Raw genomic sequence first — 23,587 nt, forward strand, 5'->3', positions numbered from 1 at the left:
GCCTCTGCTCTAACTTTAGTGAGCTCGCGCTCGCGCTGCCGTTTGGACTTTGAGCCGAGCGGATAAAGGGTCCGTGTGGTGCGGGGTTCAAATGAGTTTCGTTCCGCTTTTGGCGCATAAACATTATCGAACATTTATCGACCTCTTGATATCGTTTTATCGAGAAAAATTATATCACGATAATTATCGTTATCGTTTTATCGCCCAGCCCTACGTCAGACCCATATTATATCCGGTTCTGGGAAAGCTCACCTTGATGCGGTCTGGCAGGAGGTCCGCGCCCTCAGGTGTGCTTCTGTTCTCCTGCAGGAGAGGGTGATCGAAGCCGGTGCGCTGGCTCCAGTCGGAGCTGCTGTCTGTGACACACACACACACACACACACACATTTAAGAAATTAATTATGACTAAATTAATGAACGTTATACTTCTATTCAGCAAGGACACATTCAACTGATCAGAAAGTGACAGTAAAGACATTTAAAATGTTACAAAAGATTATATTTCCAATAAATGCTGTTCTTTTGAACTTTCTATTCATTGAAGAATCCTGAGAACCGTTTTCAACACTGATAATAATCATAAATGCTTCTTGATCATCAGATCATCATATTAGAGTGATTTCTGAAGGATCATGTGACACTGAAGACTGGAGTAATGATACTGAACATTCAGCTTTGATCACAGGAGTAAATTACACTTTACTGTATATTCACACAGAGAACTATGGAAGCTTGTTTCCGCCACAGAATAAAACATTTTAAAAGATCATTGCGACTTTTTATCTCACAATTTCGAGTTTACATCTCGCAATTCTGACTTTTTTTCTCAGAATTGTGTGATATAAAGTCAGAATTGCGAGATTTAAAGTCAGAATAGCGTGAAATAAAGTCGCAATTGCGTTATAAAGTCAGAATTCTGACTTTTTCTCGCAATTGCGACTTTATATCACGCAATTCTGACTTTATAACACATAATTGCGAGTTTATATCTCGCATTTCTGACATCTTTTCTCAGAATTGTGAGATATAAAGTCCAATTCTAAGGAAAAAAAGACAGACTTTTTATTTTTTTTACCTCAGAATAGTTTGTATCTCACAATTCTGACTTTATAACACGCAATTGCGACTTTATATCTCGCAATTGCGACTTTATTTCTCAGAATTGCGACTTTATATCTCCCAATTGCGACTTTATTTCTCAGAATTGCGACTTTATATCTCCCAATTGCGACTTTATTTCTCAGAATTGCGACTTTATATCTCCCAATTGCGACTTTATTTCTCAGAATTGCGACTTTATATCTCGCAATTGCGACTTTATTTCTCAGAATTGCGACTTTATTTCTCAGAATTCTGACTTCATATATTGCAATTGTGAGAAAAAAAGTCCGAATTGTGAGATAAAAAGTCGCAATTATTATTATTTATTTATTATTCAGTGGCGGAAACAAGCTTCCATAGAAAACAGCTGATTTACATTAGAATAATATTTCACTGTTTTACAGTATTTCTAATCAAATAAACACAGCCTTGGAGAGCAGAAGAGACTCTTCCAGAAACATTAAATTATTCCACACTTTTGATCGGAAGAGTGAATAACCCGGAGCATAAAGTGAGCATCTCACCGCTGGCGTATCCGTCTTTACTCGGGGAGGCGGCGGGACGGTCTGACCTCACCGACGGACCCTGCACACACAAATATTCATCTGATATTACAAACCATCCACAACAGATGCAGACATTTACTTTAGCTTATAGGTGAAGTTTAAAAACTGATTTCTTTCCCCCCTTAAAAATGTATGTTTTATTGTGAATGATTCATCAGTGTTAATTACAATGAGTAAGATCACTATTTTGATCAGAGCAGAGCGTCTCTCAGAGAGCCGGGTTTAGAGAGACTGGGTCAAAGCGGTTCAGACACTGAGAGAAACAGCTGATGATTATGAGAAAACTAATGTGATCTTTGACCTTGGATGCATGTGACCCTGTGGTACGAGACTCCAAAACTACATTAGAAACCTTTAAAATGGCACTGTGACCCTGGATCACGTCACCAGTCACGAGTCGCACGGGTTTATCTGTGGCAATAGCCAACAATACATTGTACGGGTCGATTTTTCTTGTATGCCAAAAATCATTAGGATATTAAGATCATGTTCCATGAAGATATTTTGTAATTTCCTACCGTAAATATATAAAACATGTATTTGTGTGAGTGAATGCTGCACAATCGTGAACATGAACAACTTTAAATTAGATTTTCTCAATGTTTGATGTTTTTGCACCCTCAGATTCCAGATTTACAACAGTTGTATCTCAGCCAAATATTGTCCTATCCTAACACACTTATTTATTCAGCTTTCATGTGATGTATAAATCTCAATTTCAGAAAATTGACCCATGTGACTGGTTTTGTGGTCCAGGGTCACATATGAAGGTGTGTGTGTGAGACCTCGGTGGCTGAGAGCTTGTGGATGGCGTCTCGCAGCGCTCGGCTCTCGAGCTCCAGCTGCTGGTTCTCCCTCTTCAAGCTCTCGCTCTCGGAGATGTGCCGGGCCTCCATGTCCATGATCTCGGCCGCGTGGAGCTCCTGCATCTGCACGATCTTCTCCGAGAACCCCGAGATCATCTCCTGCACGTCCTCGGCTCTGCACGGGTCGGTCTGCGCACTCGCGTGCACGCGGGACTGAGGCAAGCTCTCTGATTGGTCCGTGGAGGTTCGGTGAGGAAGGGAGGGCTTGTCTTTACTTGCGTCAGCACTTTTGTTTATCCCATGATGCTCTCTGTTGTCTGCGTTTTTCTTTTTAGGCTGAGACTGTGGATGTTGTGGTGGTTCCTCGCTGGATTTGGCCAAAACCGTCTGCAGCTCCTGAACTTTGACCCTCAGCTCAGCAATGGACACGTCTCTGACCTGAGAGAGACACCAAGAGCTTGACTTATCTGTTATTTCTATGAAAAATCTGGAGTAAAGCCTTTAGTTCTGTGTAAAAGAACATCTGGCATCATTTAGTAAAATTAAAATGAATAAATCATTTTAATAATTAAAAATCTAAATAAAACACTAACTAAAAAATTAAATCGTACGAATGTAAAATTAAAATTAAATAAAAATAAATACATTTTAAATATTAAAATTAATTTAAAAAGGGAAATAAAACATTTTAAAAATTAATAAAATATTAAGAATGTACAATTAAAATAAGTACATGATTAAAAAATCAAAATAAAATACTTGCTCAAATGTATTCAATCATAAACGTAAATAAAAAAAAAAAATCTAAATAAAACACTTTCTAAGAATGTATTAAATCAGGAAAATGTCCTATTCAATTATTTTTTATCAAAATAAAACAAGATGAATGTCAAAAATAAAAAAAAATTATAATAAAAATAAAAAAATAAAAATAAAGCAAAAAATTTAATAAAAATTAAAACACTAAAATGTACAATTAAAATAAAGAAACAATTTAAAAATAAAAACATTCCATTAATGTCGATGAGAGATTTTTAAACTGTGATCTTAAATTTTTAAGTATAAATTTAACACAATTTAAAAACGCTTCCAGAACACGAGTTCCTGAACCTTTTTTTACATGTTAAATGGATTTTTGTGTGTGAAAGATCAGATCAACGTTTCACATGTTCATAATTAAAATAATTTTCCATTCCATTACGATCACATGATCATGCTGGATCCCTCATCAGAGGGTTTGAGTACCTCGATCTCTTCCTGCAGTTTGAGGCTCCTCTCCCTGAAGCTGCTCAGCTCCTCTTTCGTGGCGGCCGCTTGACCTTTGACCTCCTGCAGCTCCTGAAGTGTGTCCGCCGCTTGACCTTTGACCTCCTGCAGCTCCTGCAGCAGCTCTTCTGTGGACCGATCTCCCTCTCGTGAGGCCTGCAGAGAAACCAATCAAAGGTTAAAGGTCAAAGAGCCTCGATGACGTCCCATCAGGCCGTGTGCAGGTGGAGCGAGTCTCACCCTGTGGAGCTGATCCTTCAGTAGAGCGATGCTCATTTCTCTCTCCTTCACAAACACAGAACAGGAATAATGAGCCACACATTCAGAAATGAGCCGAGATCCGTCTGAAAACAGGGAAAACGCGGGATACCTGGAGCAGCTCCTGCAGCCGAACGCTCTGATCCCTGCAGCCCTGCAGCTCCTGTTGTGTGGCGGACGCTTGACCTTTGACCTCCTGCAGCTCCTGTTGTGTGGCGGACGCTTGACCTTTGACCTCCTGCAGCTCCTGTTGTGTGGCGGACGCTTGACCTTTGACCTCCTGCAGCTCCTTTTGTGTGGCGAACGCTTGACCTTTGACCTCCTGAAGCTCCTGGAGAAGTTTCGCCGTCTTGGCAACGTCTTCGTCACGCGAGCCCGCTTGGACCTGCGGGTGACAAACAGGAAGTGGAGGTTTAGCGCTGAGCAGATGTTTGTTTGCTACAGCTATATTCACTGTAAGAAACAAGAGACTAACTAACTGAACTAAAGCGAGTGTGTTTGGCTGTACCTGGCTGAGGGCCGTCTGGAGCTGCGCGATCGTGCTCTCCTTCATCTGATGAAGACACAGCACACCATTAAAACCAAACAACAGTGTTCAAACTAGAGCCCGACCGATATATTGGCCGATATTAGGCATTTTCCTAACTATCGGTATCGGCATTTATAACGGCCGATAAATTAATATTTAAAAAAATGCAGCGTGCAGTGATTTATGTAAGGATGGCGCTGCCAATAAAGCACCTTAAAGCTGTTACAAAGAACTGGCAAAAGTGGCAAAAAAATAACAGCGCGTCCGGTGTAGACACAGTGTTAAAGCTCATTCTGCTGCGTTACAACATCAAGCAATATTCCAATAATTTATGTAATTATAACACTTTATATATGGCCATTTTGCATTAAAAGTAGCCAGATGGAGACGCGACACGTTCAGAATTAATACACTTTTAGTAAACTACAGAACAGCGCGAGCGGGAAGCGGCGCACCTCAAGCAGGCAGAGAACGCGTCCGAGAACGGACACTGCATTAGTGATATAAAACACACACACACACAGGTCTGTTAAATTAAGCAATACTTTTAAGGTAGTCTAATATTTTTCTGACTAACAAAATTACTGACACAGTAAAGGGTAGATTTAAATAAAGAAAAACGAAATTTAAATAAAAAAACGAAATTTAAATAAAGAAAAACGAAATTTAAATAAAGAAAAACGAAATTAAGTTAAATTAAAAAACTAGATTAATTTAGATTGATAATAACGGGTAAAAAGGCTAATACATTTTGTTTCTATTATTCTATTTTCCACAATGTCAAAGCAATGCAGCTTAACCCAAAACACAAGCTCAGGCACTTCGGTCCATACACACTCCGCTGTACTGCTCTTACCAGAGAACACTCCCGTTGCTGGAACACTTTAGGCGTCGGTTCTATTTCTAGCATGCACGCGTTTTCCGCGTGGCTCGAGACGCGTGTCTCACGCAGGCAGTGTGCAAACTCCAACCTGTTAACATGGGAGCCGAAATAAAAACGGCCATGCCACGCAGCCAGTGTGTCGCCGGCCTTATTCAAGCGCGAATGAGAACCGTTTCGCGGGGGATCCCAGATGTAAAAAAAAACAACAACAAATATTCGAATGTCAAATTTTCAAATCGAATACCAACCCACCGAACGAATATTCGAATATTCGGGTCCAGCCCTAGTTTCACGTTTAGTACATTTTGCTTACTACTTATTTAAAATAGTATAAAACTACTGTACATATGTAATTATAAACGTTTTCATTATGATATTATTAATTTAACTTTACTAAAAAGATCTGAGCTCTTCCTCCACTGGTAGATATTAGAGAAATTAAGATTAAAAATAGAAGAGTATTTAGAATAGAATATAATATAAAATGCAATGCAAACTAGTTTGGTTACAGCTCAAATTCTCATTCTATCATTCACCCTGCCTCCATTACATATCTTTGTCACACAAGTGTTTAATCACCACATTTGAGTGATCATTGCAAAACGTTTATATATTTATTCTGTTTATACTGTGTATTCTATATACAGTACCCATCAAAAGTTTGTACACACCAATTGTAAAGTGTGTCCAAACTTACTGTACTATAATACACATAAATAATATTGCTACTGTATTATAATATACACATAAATAATATCGGCTGATATATCGGTATCTGGCTTTTTTTTATCGGTATCGGCGCCCCAAAATCCATATCGGTCGGGCTCTAGTTCAAACATTAACCATTAACTAACGATAAAACCATAAATGAATATTTCTGATACTTCTAAATCCTGTTCAGCCCAACTTGAAGTTTAAAATAACTTTTTTAATAAAAATGAATACAAACTAGAAAGACATTTTAAAACATAATAAAAATGTCAAAACCGCAACAAAACCACTGAAACTTGAAAACAGAAAATGTACATCTAAAAAAATAATAATTCTGGGTCAAGATGAAGCGAGTTTATGCTTACAGGGATAGTTCACCCAAACATTTAAATGATCCCATGATTTACTCTTCCTCAAGTTATTCTAGGTGTATATGTCATTCTTCTCCCAGACGAACACAGTCAGAGTTATATTAATAAATGTCCTGGCTCTTCCAAGCTTTATAATGGCAGTTTCTGGGATAATTATATAGGATAATTACAGTAGGAGAATCGTTTCTCGCAGGATTGGGCGTTTGTACCTCGATCTCCTCCTGAAGCTTGAGGCTCAGTTCTCTGTAGCAGGTCAGCTCCTCTTCAGTGGACGCGGCTTGACCTCTGACCTCCTGCAGCAGCTCTGACTCCTGTGTGTGACAGACTCTCATGAGGTGACGTCCAACACTGGCGTTATCAGTAGAGCTGCACAACTAATCGCAATAAAACCCAAATCATGATATTCTTAATTCTGAACACAATGAAGCATTGCTTGGTGATTGGTTGAGCTAAACTGGTATTATCTAATTGTGTAGTTAAATTTAACAGCTGACAGATATTCAACATAATTCATGTGTGAGACAGTCTAACAGAAGGACGGACAAAACCAGTCAAATATCAACTGAGTTCTGCTCATAAACTGTGATGATGTGAGAGATGTTGAAGGAGAATGACGCACCTCAGCGATCAGCGGCCTGTGATAGGTCGGTTTGGTCCTCATCTGGTTCAGTATGTCCATCATCACGGCTAAGCTCCTCTCGTACTCCATCACCTCGTCCTCGGAGCTGCTCAACATCTGTTCCTGCAGCTCCTGGTCCTTCTGCATGGCGCTCAAGCCCTCCTCCAGCTCCTTCAGCCTCTCCGTCAGCAGGACCGGCCCGTGCGTCGACGCCCCGAGGCCTTTCCTCATTTCTCCAGCGGGGGCGTCGCCTCTCAGATCTTTGGTTTGCGTCTGTACGGCTCCGAGCTGAGCTTGACTGACCAGAACGGCGGCCACTTTCTCCCTGAGTTTGTCTTCAAGCTGAGTGACTCTAGCATGGAGAGCGTCAGCATCCGTTTCCGCTAGTTCCACGTTTAGCTTGCTAGCGCGCAGCTCCGAGTCCTTCTCCTCCATTGACGCCTCCAGCTCCTCCACACGCCGGCTCAAGCTCCTCACCTGTGACCCGGCGCTCTCCTCCAGCGCCTGCACCTGCGCCTGAACCACCACGAACGCCGCCGTCTTCTGCCTCAGCGCCTCCTCCAGCTCCACTAGCGTCTTCTCGCGCAGCCGCTCGTATTGGCTACGAAGCGAGCCGTGTTCGGCTTTCAGCGTGTCGAGCTCGGTCGCGATCTCGTCCATTTTCTGCTTCATCTCGTGGCTCTGGTCTCTGGGCTCGTCCTTGCGCTCGATGTGCGTCAGCTCCTGCTGGAGTTTCTCGATGACGGCGTTGAGCTGCTCCACCTCCTCCTCGCGGTTCCTCTTCAGTCGCTCCTGTTCGCTACGCAAGCGCTCGACCTGAGCCTCCAGATCAAGGAGAACCTCCTCTTTCTGCTCCAACGCCTGCACACACACACACACACACACACATCAACTCGGCTCGGGGTTCATCTCAACATCTCTCAAACCAAGCCTTCACACAAACAAACATTCCGACCAGGTGTTATTCCCTAAACGAGATGTTTCAGCTCGACAGGTAAAGTGGGCGGTGGTTTGCACTGCCATGAGCCGAAAGGAAAAACAAAAAGCAACAATAAAATGAAGTGATGCATCGAAATAATTTTTTTTTACCAAATCACAGGAACCGAAATTAAAGTTTAGTAAGTTTTGTTAGTTCATGTTAACTATTGTAGATCTTAACAAATGGAATCTTATTGTAAAGTTTTACCAATATATTAAAACAGTTATAGTTTCAGCCGATTTACAACTTGACATTTTTCACAAATTCAGTTTTATTTTTTCTCCATTTTAATTTCTTTCTATGACATTTTATTAGTCTATTTTAATGGTTAAATTAAATGGTCGTAATCAAAAAGCATGTCTAATTACGTACAATTTAACAAATATTCATTAAAAGTAAAAAAAAAACAAAAAAAAACAATTAAATTAACTTTTAATTGAAATTTGAAATCTTTATTTTTTAGAATTTCCCCCCAAAATTCCATGTTTTCCATAAAAAAAATTCTAGATTCAATTTTAATGGTTTAATTACATTTTAATAATCAAAAATGTAATTAATAATATTTTTGCAAATTAATCATTTTTAATATAATATGGTCCTATGAAATGTTTTATTTTTTCAGAAACTTTGTGTTGTCGGTTTTAACTTTCCTAGCCACAAAAACATTTACAATTTAATTAATATTTAAAAAAATGTAAATCAAATGAAAATGTAACAATTCCTTTAATTTTTTAGCAAAGTGCTGCACAATAGAGGTTTATTATTAAAATTTTAAAAAATATAACAAAATTTCAGTGCAACACTAATTAAACGCACCATCATAAAAGCTCACATTCCATTCATCTGAATAACTGGATAATCGATCACATGACGTATGAGTTATTATGGTGTTTGACAGTATAAATCACAACCCACTTTCATCACATGATGACATTCGGTCTGAAAACTCAGTGTTTCATGGACAAAATGAAATAATGCAGGGTTGGAACAACACAAGGGTGAGTAAATGATGACAAAAGGTTCATTTTTGAAGATATATTCCTTTAAAATAGAGATATTTGTGCTTCACATGGTTAAGCAGGTCACCTGACCTGTCTGACTGGGTGTGTGTAACCGTCGTTCCCTCACCACAAAAGACTGAGAGATTGAAGAATTTGAGGCATTTTAATTTAGATGTGAAACACCCTTTGACTGGAATATATAATTTACAAGAAATTCCTAAAGGAATATTTCATCCAAATATGACAATTTTGTCATCTTAACCTGTATGACTTCTTCAGGGAGAATGAAGACGACATATTAGAGAATAAACCAGCTGCTCTTTTCCATACGGTGACCCGGAGATCTGAGACGAAGCTATATGACTTCAGAAGACTTGAAATATAGCAACACGAGTCACATGGACTATATTTATATTAATATTATGGTACTTTCATGTCATTTAGACAGGAGGTCAGAGCTTGACAGTGTTGGACCCCATTCACCTCCACTGTACGGAAAAGAGCAGCGTGAACATTCTGCTAAACATCTCATGTTATGATCCACAGACAAAATATGGGTTTTCCTGGGTGAACAATCTGAAGAAGGTGTGAGAGGAATTAATGTAAAACAGAAAAACAACCCAAACCACAGCAACACATCAAAAAACAGAAATCGATGAAGAAATGAATGAATCCAGAGGATCGTTTCCCTTCAATTCAGTGTGAATGAATGCAGATTACACACAGTTTAAAGAACGCAATCAGTAGATTTGCACTGAAATGTTTGCAATCTTTAAACACAAGCTGATGTGTTTCGCCATTCGTGTGACTGTTACTAATAAGATGCAAAGTAAAGTGAGTTTATGCAACACAAGATGGCAAAAGACAGCAGGCGGCACCAAACCGAGAGAAACACACACACACACACACACACGGGTTTGACGAGCGCTGCTATATGCATATGTGTAGGACACACACTGACCGCACACATATGTATACGCGTCTTTACCTCTTCCTCAGGCTCTGTTTCCACGTGCTGACGTTTAACGATCTGCTCGTTAAGGACGATAATCTGCCTGTCCTTCTCCTCCAAGACCTTCAAGAGTTAAACATCGTCACATGACTCTGAATTTAGGACACGTTTGTCTGCTGGGAGCACGATTTAGGGCAGCTAGCTGACGACAGGGCTGAGATGATGTCACATCTCCTGTTTTACACCCAAATCACTATTAAAGTTCAACATGAAATCAGGACCGACTCTATTTACGACCTTACAGGAACACTCTTTATAATAAAGTCTTTCTGTGAACTCTTATTTTGCATCCCTGTAAATGAGATCATATACACACACTCTTCACTGTCCGATCCATCAAGTCATCTCCCATATCTCTTCTGCTTGGATATTCTGTGTCTGTCTGAAATTTAATATTACGAGAGTAAAATTAGATGCAAATGTTTCATTCTGCAGATGCTGATGTTCATATGAAAGTCTGATGTACATCAGTGAGATCTTTATAGCAGAACAGCAGATAATTTCATAAAACACTCATAAATATCAATATCTGTCCATAATATATCTTAGTAAGATGATATTTCAATGCTCAGTTTTATGATCTGTAGTTTTAAAACACAATGCAATGATGATTGACAGATGAACAAATGAACCTGATGATTATATTTGATTGATGATGATAATCAAGTAAACCTGCTTCAGTCCGGCTGAAATATTACTAACACTATCAGAGTTCTCCTTGAATCATGTCAGATGTGACACAGAGAGACTCGTGCAGCTCGAGCTGGAGGACACACACTTACACGAACACACTCTTCTGGATAACTCTCACTCAGAGACAGAAGGACTGAGAGACTGAGCGCGACAGGACAGACTTCCTCATTTACAGGCCTTAGACACGGTCTTTAAAGGGTTAAACCAGCCTTGCATGGACCTGGTCTGGTCTGATGAGGATGAAACACACACACACACAGAATTTGCTGCACACACATTTCTGGTAAAGTATATCAGATGTAACTCTGTGTGTGTGCTCAGGTTTGTAGTAAAACCAAACAGAAGCATGAGTATAAAGTGAAAGTCACAATGATAGTCACGCAAACACACACACACACACAAACACACACACACACACACACAAACACACGCACACACACACAAACACACGCACACACACACTCACACACAGAACACAATGTGAAACGAGACTCGCGTGGGCAGAATCAAACTCTCAAAATGAACTGGAAGTGTGAAAACAGCCTCTTATGTAAGAGTGTGAAGGATGAGAGCACTGGTGTGTGTGTGTGTGTGTGTGTGTGTGTGTGTGTGTGTGTGTGTGTCTGACCTGTGTGAGGCGGGTCTGGTTCTGCTGATGGTCAGTGTGTGTGTGTGTGTGTGTGTGTGTGTGTCTGACCTGTGTGAGGCGGGTCTGGTTCTGCTGATGGCTGCTGATCTCCTTCCTCTGGATCTCCAGCTGCATGTTGAGCTGATTCACCTCCTCGCTCTTGTTCTCCAGATCCTCACGAAACTGCTCCAGCTGCTCCTCCAGGTTCACTATCTGCACACACACACACACACACACGATTATTACTTGCAGTGTTCATTATAAATTATTTATCGCTGCACATCGTGTTAATAATCTTGAATCAGCCGGGCAACCTGTCACTCACACGAGATCAGCCAATAGCAAACCACAACCATCCAATCAAAATCAAGCCCCGCCCACATGTGTTCTTGTTCCAGAAGCAGTTTTACTCAGATTTACGACACAATAGAGAATAAAAGACACAACTTCCCTTTCATGGTGACACTGAAGTGAGCTAGTTCCAGTGAGATTGTCAAAAGTTGTGACTTTTTATTTTTTAACTTCAAAATTGTATGTTTAATTAATTTATTATTTGCTGTCTGATTGTAATTAATGCAAAATTTACAAGCAATTTTGTAAATCAACCGAGTAACGACTATAATTTGAGTTTGTCTCGTATTTGATGAAGTTAGCATCACTGATTCTGTTTATTACGGTGAAGCTGCTTTCAAAGGATGTGTTGTGTGTAAAGCGCAGTAGAAATGAAGCTGACCTGACAACAGTAGTGACGCTCTCCGATACAAAAATAGATTAAAAATGTTTTTTATAAACTCGGCATTCAATTTTGAGATGTTATTCCCGTCGGAGCTGGATGGTTTTGTTCAAGGATTACAGCTCTGTGACGGATGTGAAAGTGAGGAGCGCTTCATACTACAAACTGCGCCTCGATACACACGAGGTAATGGTGTTCTGTCAGTGAGAGGGTCATGTGACAGGAAGTACCTCTTTCTCCTTCCTGTCCAGAGCCTCTCTCTCGGTCTGGAGCTGAGCCTCCAGTGTGACGTCTCCTCGGCCCGCCATGGACACATGCTGAGCCTCCTCCACCTGCGTACACACACACACACACACAGCACGTAAACACACACTCGCACACGTACAGCAGACTAGAGAGGTTGACTAATTCGTTTAGCAACTTTCATCCTCCCTCACGTCTGATGAGTAATTATACAGACTAATTAGTCGTCCAGGTGAACCATGCCCTATTCTGAAAATGTGTACTTGTGCAGATTACTGATAGACATAATAATAATGACAAAAAAATTAATAAAAATTAGTAGTAGAAGATTATGATTATTTATTTATTTATTTATTTATTTATATATTTAATAATAATAAAGTTTAATGGCAAAATAATAACAATCAAAACAACAACAAAAATAACAACAATTGTTATTTATTTATTTATTTGTATAAATTAAAACATTAATAAAATAAAAAAAGAATGACAAAATAACAATAAAACAATAACAATTAGTTGTAAAATAATAAAAATCACAACAATATAAATATTCCAAAAATACATCTACATAAACCTCTAACTATAATTTGTATTATTATTATTATTTAATTATCTAATAATAATAATAATAATAATAATAATAATAATGTTGAATGGCAAATAATAATCAACTACTACAACAAAAACAAAAATAACAACAATAATATTAAAATCAATGTTTAATAATATAGTTACATGACAAAATAATAATATTATTATTTATTCATTCAAAATAAGTAATAAAAAATCAATATTCAAAATCAAAAAGTTTATTTTTTAAGAGAAAATAATATTTATTAATTAATTTCCTTTGTAGAACTCAAGGTCACATAAATAGGGATGTGGAAAACAACACGTTCTCCAGATCGTGTGTGGAGTGTATGCGGTGCTTTAGCGTGTGTGGAGTGTATGCGGTGCTTTAGCGTGTGTGGAGTGTATGCGGTGCTTTAGCGTGTGTGGAGTGTATGCGGTGCTTTAGCGTGTGTGGAGTGTATGCGGTGCTTTAGCGTGTGTGTGGAGTGTATGCGGTGCTTTAGCGTGTGTGTGGAGTGTATGCGGTGCTTTAGCGTGTGTGTGGAGTGTATGCGGTGCTTTAGTATGTGACAGTAACCAGACGCTCAGACACAAGAATATAAGAATAGCATCTAGATAAACTAAACCAACTAGACCCTTCCCTTCTGCAGATACAGTCACAATCAGATTAGACACATACAGGTCGACTGATCTCGTGACAACACAAGCCCAACAACACACACGCACAGAGACAGAACATGATCATTAAAGCAGAGACGTGACGCTAAACCACTGCATTCACACACACACACACACACCACATTAATGCACAGCAAGGACACACACGTTCAGCATGCTCTCCTCACACACATTCACATACATGTTCAGCGTTCAGACACTCCCATTCATCACACACACACACAGCGTCCCAATGGAGTAAGACTGGCGGCTAACAGCAGAAGCGGAGGAGAAACACACACTGACCCTGTGCATGAGTGTGTGCTCCAGCTCTCTCACGCGCGCGCCGAGCGTCTCGATCTCCTCGTCTCTCTCACACACATCTCTCTGCAGCTGCTCAGAGCTCAACAGCAGCTCACTGCAGCAGTCCGACTTCTCCTGCAGCGCACGGGTCAACTCCTGCACCTGAGAGAGAGAGGAGAGAGGGAGGAGAGAGGGAGGGAGGGGGGGGAGAGAGAGATGAGGAGAGAGAGAGAGAGAGAGAGAGATGAGGAGAGAGCGAGAGAGAGAGAGAGAGAGAGAGAGGGATGAGGAGAGAGCAGCCATATGACGTCAGATGAGTGTGTGTGTGTGTGTGTGTGTGTGTGTGTGTGTGTGTGTGTGTGTGTGTGTGTGTGTGTGTGTGTGTGTGTGTGTGTGTGTCGCTGCCTGGCAACTGACTGCAAATCACTTAAAGGGATAGTTCACCCAAAAATGAAAATTAGCCCACGTTTTAAACTCTAGTTCGTGACCAGTGTTTTGTTTTGCTCGATTCTCTGCGCATCCGCATTCATCATTACGTTGTGCGTCAGGTCAAGGGTTACTCTTTCACCGTAAATCGATGCTTACGGCCATCTGTCGGAAGCTAGATATTTTAGTAGATAAAGTCTTAAATATGGAGTTATAACTAAACTATAACTAAAACTATTTTTGGGTGAACTATCCCTTTAATGTGTCTTTATTTCTGCACATGCCGAAGCTGTAAAACATCTCTTTACGTGAAGGACTGACTGTGTGTTTATTTACTGCCAGCTAATTTGGGAGCATTTTTAAACTCATGATGTTTTATATATATATACAGTACCAGTCAAAAGTTTGGAAACATTACTATTTTTAATGTTTTTGAAAGAAGTCTCTTATGCTCATCAAGCATGCAGTTTAAAAAAAAAAAAAAAAAAAAAAAAAAAAAAAACAGTAATATTATGAAATATTATTACAATTTAAAATAATGGTTCTCTTTTTTAATATACTTTAAAATGTAATTTATGTTTGTGATGCAAAGCTGAATTTTCATCAGCAAGTACTCCAGTCTTTGGTGTCTTATGATCCTTCAGAAATCATTCTAATATGATGATTTATGATCAATGTTGGAAACAGTTGTGCTGCTTAATATTTTTTTTATAACCTGAGATACTTTTTTCAGGATTATTTGATGAATAAAAAGTTAAAAAGAACTGTATTTATTTAGAATAGAAATCTTTTGTAACAATATACACTACCGTTCAAAAGTTTGGGAACAATAACTATTTTTTTTTTAAAGAAATTAGTACTTTAATTCAACAAGGATGCGTTAAATTGATAAAAGGTGATGGTAACGATTTATATTGTTAGAAATGTTTTTATTTTGAATAAATGCTGTTTTTATGAATAAATGCTGTTAACGTTTTACTCATCAATGAATCCTGAAAAAAGTATTCCAAAAAAATATATTAAACAGCACAACTGTTTCCATCATTGATAATAACTGAGTATCAAATCATCATATTAGAATGATTTCTGAAGGATCATAAGACACCAAAGACTGGAGTACTTGCTGATGAAAATTCAGCTTTGCATCACAAAAATAAATTACATTTTAAAATATATTAAAAAAGAGAACCATTATTTTAAATTGTAATAATATTTCATAATATTACTGTTTTTTGTTTTTTGTTTTTAACTGCAGGCTTGAGCATAAGAGACTTCTTTCAAAAACATTAAAAATAGTAATGTTTCCAAACTTTTGACTGGTACTGTATATATATATATAATTGAATTGATTCAACCCACATTGCAAATCAGGTTTATTGGCAAACTGTCCAGACTTTCAGCTGTTTGCAATGAACAAATCAAACTTAAGTAACTGAAATAGCTCAACACAACAAATATTTCAAGTGGTTTCCCAAAATGCAACTTCTAATGATTTCTGCAGTCTCAAAATTATTCAACCCCCTAAACAGAATCTCTCACAACAGCACAAATCTGCCTCGTCTCACCAATCAAGGGCTTCATTAGTTGCACCAGGTGTGCTTGAGCTAGAACACATGAAATATCCGAACTGGCGAGGTGTGTAGAGTGTTATGTTTGACTGCATGTTAGAAATAAGGCTAAATCAAAATAATGTTTTAAGAAGATAGTCACAGTCACCTGACTTGAACCCCATAGAAAATCTCTGGTGGGAATTCAGGCGACGGTTGCAAACCCAAGCATATTCCTGACCTGGAGGCCATCGCTCATGAGGAACGGGCTCAGATTCCTCAGAAACGCCGCCAGAAGCTGCGGTCTGCTTATACATCTCGTTTACAGCAGCTCACAACAGCAGAAGGGTGTTTTACTAAGTGCTAAAGATGCTTGCCATGAAGGGGTTGAATAATTTTGAGACTGCAGAAGTCATTAAAAGTTGCACTTTCAGTTGAATTTGGGGAAACCACTTGAAATATTTGTTGTGTTGAGCTATTTCAATTACTTTTGTTTGATTTGTTCATTGCAAACAGAAGAAAGTCTGTACATTTTGCCAATAACCCATTTTATGACTATAAACTATTTATTAAGGCTGATCTGTATTCCTGGTGGTTTCTCGAGTTGTTCTGCTGTTTTGTGAGGTGTTGTGTGTGTTTGAGCTGACATCGGTCCAGCAGAGAGAACACAAGCTCATTGTCTGAGGACTAAAGGCGTGAGTGAAACTAGCTGGAGGCTTCGGGGCGAGCGATCAGGTGTCGTACCTCTCGGTCCCTGCGGTCACTTCCGGCTCCAGTTTTGGGCGGGTTCTTCAGCTGCTGCTCCAGGCTGTGAATCTCCTGCTGAAAGACGTCGCGCTCGTGTTCCCTGTCCGCGGCCTGCTCCTGATGAACACAAGGACAGAAACACGTCACACTTGAGCCATTCGGATGATGTAACACACTTAAGGCGCTGATATACTCTAAGTGAAATCCGAGAGCGAACTGGTGTGACGTCATTTTAAAATCAGTTTCGGGAGTTTGAAACAGCTTGCCAAAGCGAACTTCACGAAAAAGTTCTGGCTGGTAAACACCTCTGAACTCCCATTGGCCCGTGGTGATGATGTAAAGGGTGGGTGTGGCTCTGAGTACTAACATTTCTAAAACTAAAACCCAATCTATACTTCTGCGTCGAACTCCCGCCGTAGCTACATCGTAGGCTGTGACTTTAAGCCCAAAGTGGGCGGAGCCGGCCGTTGCCATCTTGGCAGCGTCACTCCCGGATAAACAAAAATGGGATTCATGTGCACTTTCCGTCTTGTGGACTTACAACGGCTGCCGCGTGAGCGTGTCCGGTAAGCCCATGAGACCGTAGGATGTCCCATTTATCATTTTAGGTTTCAGAAGTGTGCTCGCGAGTGGTCGATATGTGCCCTCGATGTGCACTGATGCAAGCTCAGAAGCAGACTTCTTCCCAACAGTCAAAGCGGCATTACATCGCAAAAGTGTGGACTCGTAGGAAGACCACGAGTGCTTAGGGTGCCATTTGGGACAGGGCCAAAGAGGCGGATTAGCTGAGGTGACGTGACGCTAACAGACAGCAGACAAACGCTAGTAGTGACATCAGTGGCAATCCACCTGTCACTCAAGCGGCCATGCCCTTAATTATGCAGAACTTTAAGGCTTAATATAATTTAAACGGATGAGTTATAAAAATATTCACCCCCCTCATAGTCATCATGAAGGGCAAGATTAGCAATATAGACCAAAACCAGTTTTTGCACCAGACTGTAAACATGTTTATCTCTGCTGTAGAGTTGGGCATTTTAACATGCGTGTCTATGGGATTGAGTCTCTTCTGCAGCCGGCCTCTAGTGGCCAGTCCATGAACTGCACTTTAACTCACTTCAGTGTTGGGTTCAAACGTTTAATGAACGTGGAAGAGGCATGATGAGGAAACTCACGTCCATGAACCTGCGGTTGTTCTCCAGCTGTTTCTCCAAGGCCTGGATCTGCTGACGGAGGTCGTCTCGCTCGGACCGGCTCGTGTCCTGGAGCTCCTGCACGCGCATCACCTGCTCCTCAAGCTCCGCCTCCAGGTGCTTCACCTGCTGGTGCAACTCCACGCTCTCCTTCTGCGCCTGCCGCTGCACCTCCACCTTCTCCAGCATCAGCTTCTCCGTCTCCTCCAGCAGGTCTGAGGACACACACACACACGTGAGCACACACACACACACACACGCCTGAGGACACCACACACACACACGTGAGGAGAGCGGTCGGGAGGGCTCGACCCATGACAAAAGGATGGAGCAGCTTCAGAGATTCATGTCTCTAAGAGTTCTTCATCAAAGCTCTGGAGAGTTTATAAACTGAGCTGTAGTTTTGATGGACTATGATCATTAAACTGCAGCACTTTTATTACGAAATACACCATAAATCTCATAAAACTCATCATGTTCATATCATATTTAAACACAAAATCAAACTAATTAAATATTAGAAGAAAAAGTTAAATTAAAAAAACGTATAAAAATATATATAATACATAAATATCATGATGGTTAAAATTAATACTTAAATAATACTGCTCGATTGGCATGAAAATGTGGTGTTGTTTTTTAACAGAAGAAAATAGATTTTTAATTACATTATTTTGGGGGGGAAATGTGCTTAATTGCAGTGTTGATATTGCCGACTGAAACTAAAACTAAATCTATTAAAAATTTAAATATTAGAAGAAAATATTACTTAAACTAAATTATTATAGTTAAAAGTTTTTTTAAGTTGAAGCTACTTGATGGTATAAAATAATACTGCTCAATTGCTAAATAATGATTTTAAAAGAATCAATCAATTTAATTAAAACCAAACAAAACAGACTTGATTTTCTTTATGCACAATATAGTTTCATATTTTGTTCTTTTGACTTTGGCATGAAATATGAAGATGACATGTTTTATTAGTAAATGTTCTCTGAGGTTCTCCACTTTTGCATCCTACTGCATATGGCACATGGACAGAAGACATTTCCCACAACCGTTCCCATTCCCGTACGGTCCATGATCACATGATCCGGTCAGCAACCACCGCACGAACCCACAGTGCAGGAGGACGGGGATAAAAGTGCAAATGCAAAAAGAAAGGAAAAGGAAAAAGAAACGTGTCCCTTATTGAACAGCCATCACTCCAATACAGACACACAGTTTATCGAGTTTAATCAAGTTAAATAGGTTACTGAAAATAAAAGCACACTGCCGTTCAAACGTTTGGGATCGGTAAGTTTCTGGAAGAGTCTCTTCTGCTCTCCACGGCTGCGTTTATTAGATCAAAAATACAGTAAAACAGTGAAATATTATTCTAATGTAAATCAGCTGTTCTCTGTGTGAATATACAGTAAAGTGTAATTTATTCCTGTGATCAAAGCTGAATGTTCAGCATCATTACTCCAGTCTTCAGTGTCACATGATCCTTCAGAAATCACTCTAATATGAGGATCTGATGATCAAGAAACATTCATGATTATTATCAGTGTTGGAAACAGTTGTGTACAATTTGTTTTTAGGATTCTTTGAAGAATAGAAAGTTGAAAATTTGAAACAGAATCTTTTGTAACATTATAAATGTCTTTACTGTCACTTTTACAACACTGATAATAATCATAAATGTTTCTTGATCATCAGATCCTCATATTAGAGTGCTTTCTGAAGGATCATGTGACACTGAAGACTGGAGTAATGATGCTGAACATTCAGCTTTGATCACAGGAATAAATTACACTTTACTGTATATTCACATAGAGAACAGCTGATTTACATTAGAATAATATTTCACAATATTACTGTTTTTTAAATATTTTTAATCAAATAAACAGCCTTGGAGAGCAGAAGAGACTCTTTTAAAAACATTAAAAATCGTACCGATCCCAAACTTTTGAACGGCAGTGTATATTATATATATATATATATATATATATATATATATATATATATATATATATATATATATATATATATATATATATATGATTATTATTATTATTATTATATTATTGTTTATTTTGTTTTATTATAATTATTATATATTATTATTTTTAAAAAACGTTTCCAGTGAACTTTACTATTCCATCCATAATCCTGTGGTGAAATCGACTGAAGTTCGGCTGTTCAATCAGGAGACACCCCAGATACACCTGTTAGCACCTGTTAGCGCCAGTTAAACCATGCTAGTGTTTCAGCAGACACAGTGTGTGTGAAGCTAAAGCCATCGAGGCAGCGGTTAGTCGATCAGCGGGAGCCCAAAGCAAGCAAAGCTCCAGTGACTGGTGTATCGATCAGAGACGTGCCGGCCATGCAGCTCGTGAACACATACACACACACACACACACACTCACACACACCTGCTTCAGGTGCTGCGTCAAGAGCAGCCTCAACTAGTCCTGAGGAAAGAGAGAGTGAAAACAACATGTTCATCATGCAAATACAGGAGGAAAGAGGGCAGAAACATGAAGACGTGACGTGACAGCATCGTTAGAAGCGTCTCGGGGGCGTTTGGCACTTCCTGCACCTGCAAACTCTCAAGGTCTGAAGGCCTGAGCGCACCTGCAAACTCTCAAGGTCTGAAGGCCTGAGCGCACCTGTAAACTCTCAAGGTCTGAAGGCCTGAGCGCACCTGTAAACTCTCAAGGTCTGAAGGCCTGAGCGCACCTGAGCGCACACAACCACGGACATCTGGAGGCATTCGAACCGCGAGCCAAAGAAAAACACCTTTTAAAACATTTTGCAAGGGTTGTTATGTTTAGCTAAAACTAAAACTATTAAAAATTGTTATTATAAATTATGCATAATTACATGCAAATAACCCTCAACCAATCCCTAATCCTAATAATATAGTAAGTACACATAGTTAATATTACTCAGTGCTTAAATTCATAATTACAGTGTAACAATGACATCTAATAAAGTGTAACCAAAGTTTTTTTGTTAATTAAAATGAAGCTGAAATAAAGTAAAATATAAATATTAGATGAAAAACTTAAACTTAAGAAGTTTCAAGTTAAACTACATACAAAATCTATTTTTACTATTATAAATTTTGTTACTTGAAATTAAATAAACATTATAATAAATTAATTAAAACTTTTTTTTTTCAGCTAGTTGCCAATTAAACATTTTCTATTTTTATTGTGTTTAGTTTAACTTGATGTACTAAAATTAACTAAAACTGATCTTAAAATTAATAAAAACTACATAGACATTAAAAAAAGCTTATACAAATGACAAAAACACAACAAAATTACTAAAACTTTAAAACAGAAAAAAATATGCTTAAAATCTAATATACTGTAAACTATAAAAGCATCTCAATGATACTAAAATAAAACTGCCTGGCAACAAACTGAAATAAAAACTAAAACTGAAATAAAAATAAATTAAAGCTAATAAAAATATAAAAAAATAAATTACATACATATAGTAAAACTTTACCAAATTAAAATGAAGACTAAAATATCAAAACAAAAGCTAATTAAAAATATTAATAAATACTATAGTTGACAATAAATGATTAAAATAATACTAAAATCTTTAATTGTCATAAAAATAATTAATATAATAATAAAATATAAAAAAAAAAACTAACAACAGGTTTAACTCTTTATGCAAAATATAGTTTCTTATTTTGTCAAATGTTCGGATCACCGCTAGCATTGTGTAATTTAGCATCTTGTCATGCTGAAGATTCATGTTCGGTGTGAACAGGCCTTGAGAATGAATACTGATACAACCTATAAAGAAATAAATCACGAGTTAATCATACTCTGATTTACCCATCAACCCCTTCAGCTTCAGTGTTCATCACAGTAGTGTTGTCAAAAGTACTGACTTCGGTACCAAGTCGATACTGAAATTTTAAAAATGTGAGGCTTTGAGCGCTGTTGAGCGGAATCATAAACACCTCTGATTGGCCGTTGAGTTCACAAGCTCATCAAGTATGTCTGTGATTGGCTACAATGATGTTTATGATTCCGCTCAACAGCGCTCAAAGCCTTACATTTTTAAAATTTCAGTATCAACTTGGTACCGAAGTCGGTACTTTTGACAACACTACATCAGCGAGTGTGTGTTGAGCGTGACGTATGTAACGCCAGCGAGTGTGTGTTGAGCGTGACGTATGTAACGGCAGCGAGTGTGTGTTGAGCGTGACGTATGTAACGGCAGCGAGTGTGTGTTGAGCGTGACGTATGTAACGCCAGCGAGTGTGTGTTGAGCGTGACGTATGTAACGCCAGCGAGTGTGTGTTGAGCGTGATGTATGTAACGCCAGCGAGTGTGTGTTGGTGACGTATGTAACGTCAGCGAGTGTGTGTTGAGCGTGACGTATGTAACGCCAGCGAGTGTGTGTTGAGCGTGACGTATGTAACGCCAGCGAGTGTTTTGAGCGTGACGTATGTAACGCCAGTGAGTGTGTGTTGAGCGTGACGTATGTAACGTCAGCGAGTGTGTGTTGAGCGTGACGTATGTAACGCCAGCGAGTGTTTTGAGCGTGACGTATGTAACGCCAGTGAGTGTGTGTTGAGCGTGACGTATGTAACGTCAGCGAGTGTGTGTTGAGCGTGACGTATGTAACGCCAGTGAGTGTGTGTTGAGCGTGACGTATGTAACGTCAGCGAGTGTGTGTTGAGCGTGACGTATGTAACGCCAGCGAGTGTGTGTTGAGCGTGACGTATGTAACGCCAGCGAGTGTTTTGAGCGTGACGTATGTAACGCCAGTGAGTGTGTGTTGAGCGTGACGTATGTAACGTCAGCGAGTGTGTGTTGAGCATGACGTATGTAACGTCAGCGAGTGTATGTAACGTCAGCGAGTGTATGTAACGTCAGCGAGTGTGTGTTGAGCGTGACGTATGTAACGGCAGCGAGTGTGTGTTGAGCGTGACGTATGTAACGCCAGCGAGTGTGTGTTGAGTGTGACGTATGTAACGCCAGCGAGTGTGTGTTGAGCGTGACGTATGTAACGCCAGCGAGTGTGTGTTGAGCGTGACGTATGTAACGCCAGCGAGTGTGTGTTGAGCGTGACGTATGTAACGCCAGCGAGTGTGTGTTGAGCGTGACGTATGTAACGCCAGCGAGTGTTTTGAGCGTGACGTATGTAACGTCAGCGAGTGTGTGTTGAGCGTGACGTATGTAACGCCAGCGAGTGTGTGTTGAGCGTGACGTATGTAACGTCAGCGAGTGTGTGTTGAGTGTGACGTATGTAACGTCAGCGAGTGTGTTGAGTGTGACGTATGTAACGTCAGCGAGTGTGTGTTGAGCGTGACGTATGTAACGCCAGCGAGTGTGTTTTGAGCGTGACGTATGTAACGTCAGCGAGTGTGTTGAGTGTGACGTATGTAACGTCAGCGAGTGTGTGTTGAGTGTGACGTATGTAACGCCAGCGAGTGTGTGTTGAGCGTGACGTATGTAACGTCAGCGAGTGTGTGTTGAGCGTGACGTATGTAACGCCAGCGAGTGTGTGTTGAGTGTGACGTATGTAACGTCAGCGAGTGTGTGTTGTGTGTGACGTATGTAACGTCAGCGAGTGTGTGTTGAGTGTGACGTATGTAACGTCAGCGAGTGTGTGTTGTGTGTGACGTATGTAACGTCAGCGAGTGTGTGTTGAGCGTGACGTATGTAACGTCAGCGAGTGTGTGTTGAGCGTGACGTATGTAACGTCAGCGAGTGTGTG

At 39.6% G+C, this 23,587-nt stretch overlaps 1 protein-coding gene across 1 annotated transcript in view; it reads right to left on the bottom strand.

Annotated features, from left to right (window-relative positions):
* akap9 (A kinase (PRKA) anchor protein 9) overlaps positions 1 to 23,587 on the bottom strand; it is a 140,383-nt gene that overhangs the window by 19,647 nt on the left and 97,149 nt on the right. Inside the window, exons 21-36 of the mRNA XM_079879794.1 lie at positions 20,266 to 20,304; positions 17,831 to 18,063; positions 16,653 to 16,772; positions 13,939 to 14,097; positions 12,387 to 12,488; positions 11,493 to 11,636; positions 10,079 to 10,165; positions 7,111 to 7,971; positions 6,701 to 6,802; positions 4,506 to 4,550; positions 4,110 to 4,382; positions 3,980 to 4,024; positions 3,719 to 3,895; positions 2,453 to 2,911; positions 1,626 to 1,686; positions 253 to 356 (exon numbers count right to left, since the gene is read on the bottom strand). Coding sequence (XP_079735920.1) covers positions 253 to 356; positions 1,626 to 1,686; positions 2,453 to 2,911; positions 3,719 to 3,895; positions 3,980 to 4,024; positions 4,110 to 4,382; positions 4,506 to 4,550; positions 6,701 to 6,802; positions 7,111 to 7,971; positions 10,079 to 10,165; positions 11,493 to 11,636; positions 12,387 to 12,488; positions 13,939 to 14,097; positions 16,653 to 16,772; positions 17,831 to 18,063; positions 20,266 to 20,304 — 3,011 coding nt within the window. The remainder of the gene's footprint in view (positions 1 to 252; positions 357 to 1,625; positions 1,687 to 2,452; positions 2,912 to 3,718; positions 3,896 to 3,979; positions 4,025 to 4,109; positions 4,383 to 4,505; positions 4,551 to 6,700; positions 6,803 to 7,110; positions 7,972 to 10,078; positions 10,166 to 11,492; positions 11,637 to 12,386; positions 12,489 to 13,938; positions 14,098 to 16,652; positions 16,773 to 17,830; positions 18,064 to 20,265; positions 20,305 to 23,587) is intronic.

Source organism: Squalius cephalus (genome assembly GCF_949319135.1).
Source record: "Squalius cephalus genome assembly, chromosome: 8".
NCBI classification, from domain to species: Eukaryota; Metazoa; Chordata; class Actinopteri; order Cypriniformes; family Leuciscidae; genus Squalius; species Squalius cephalus.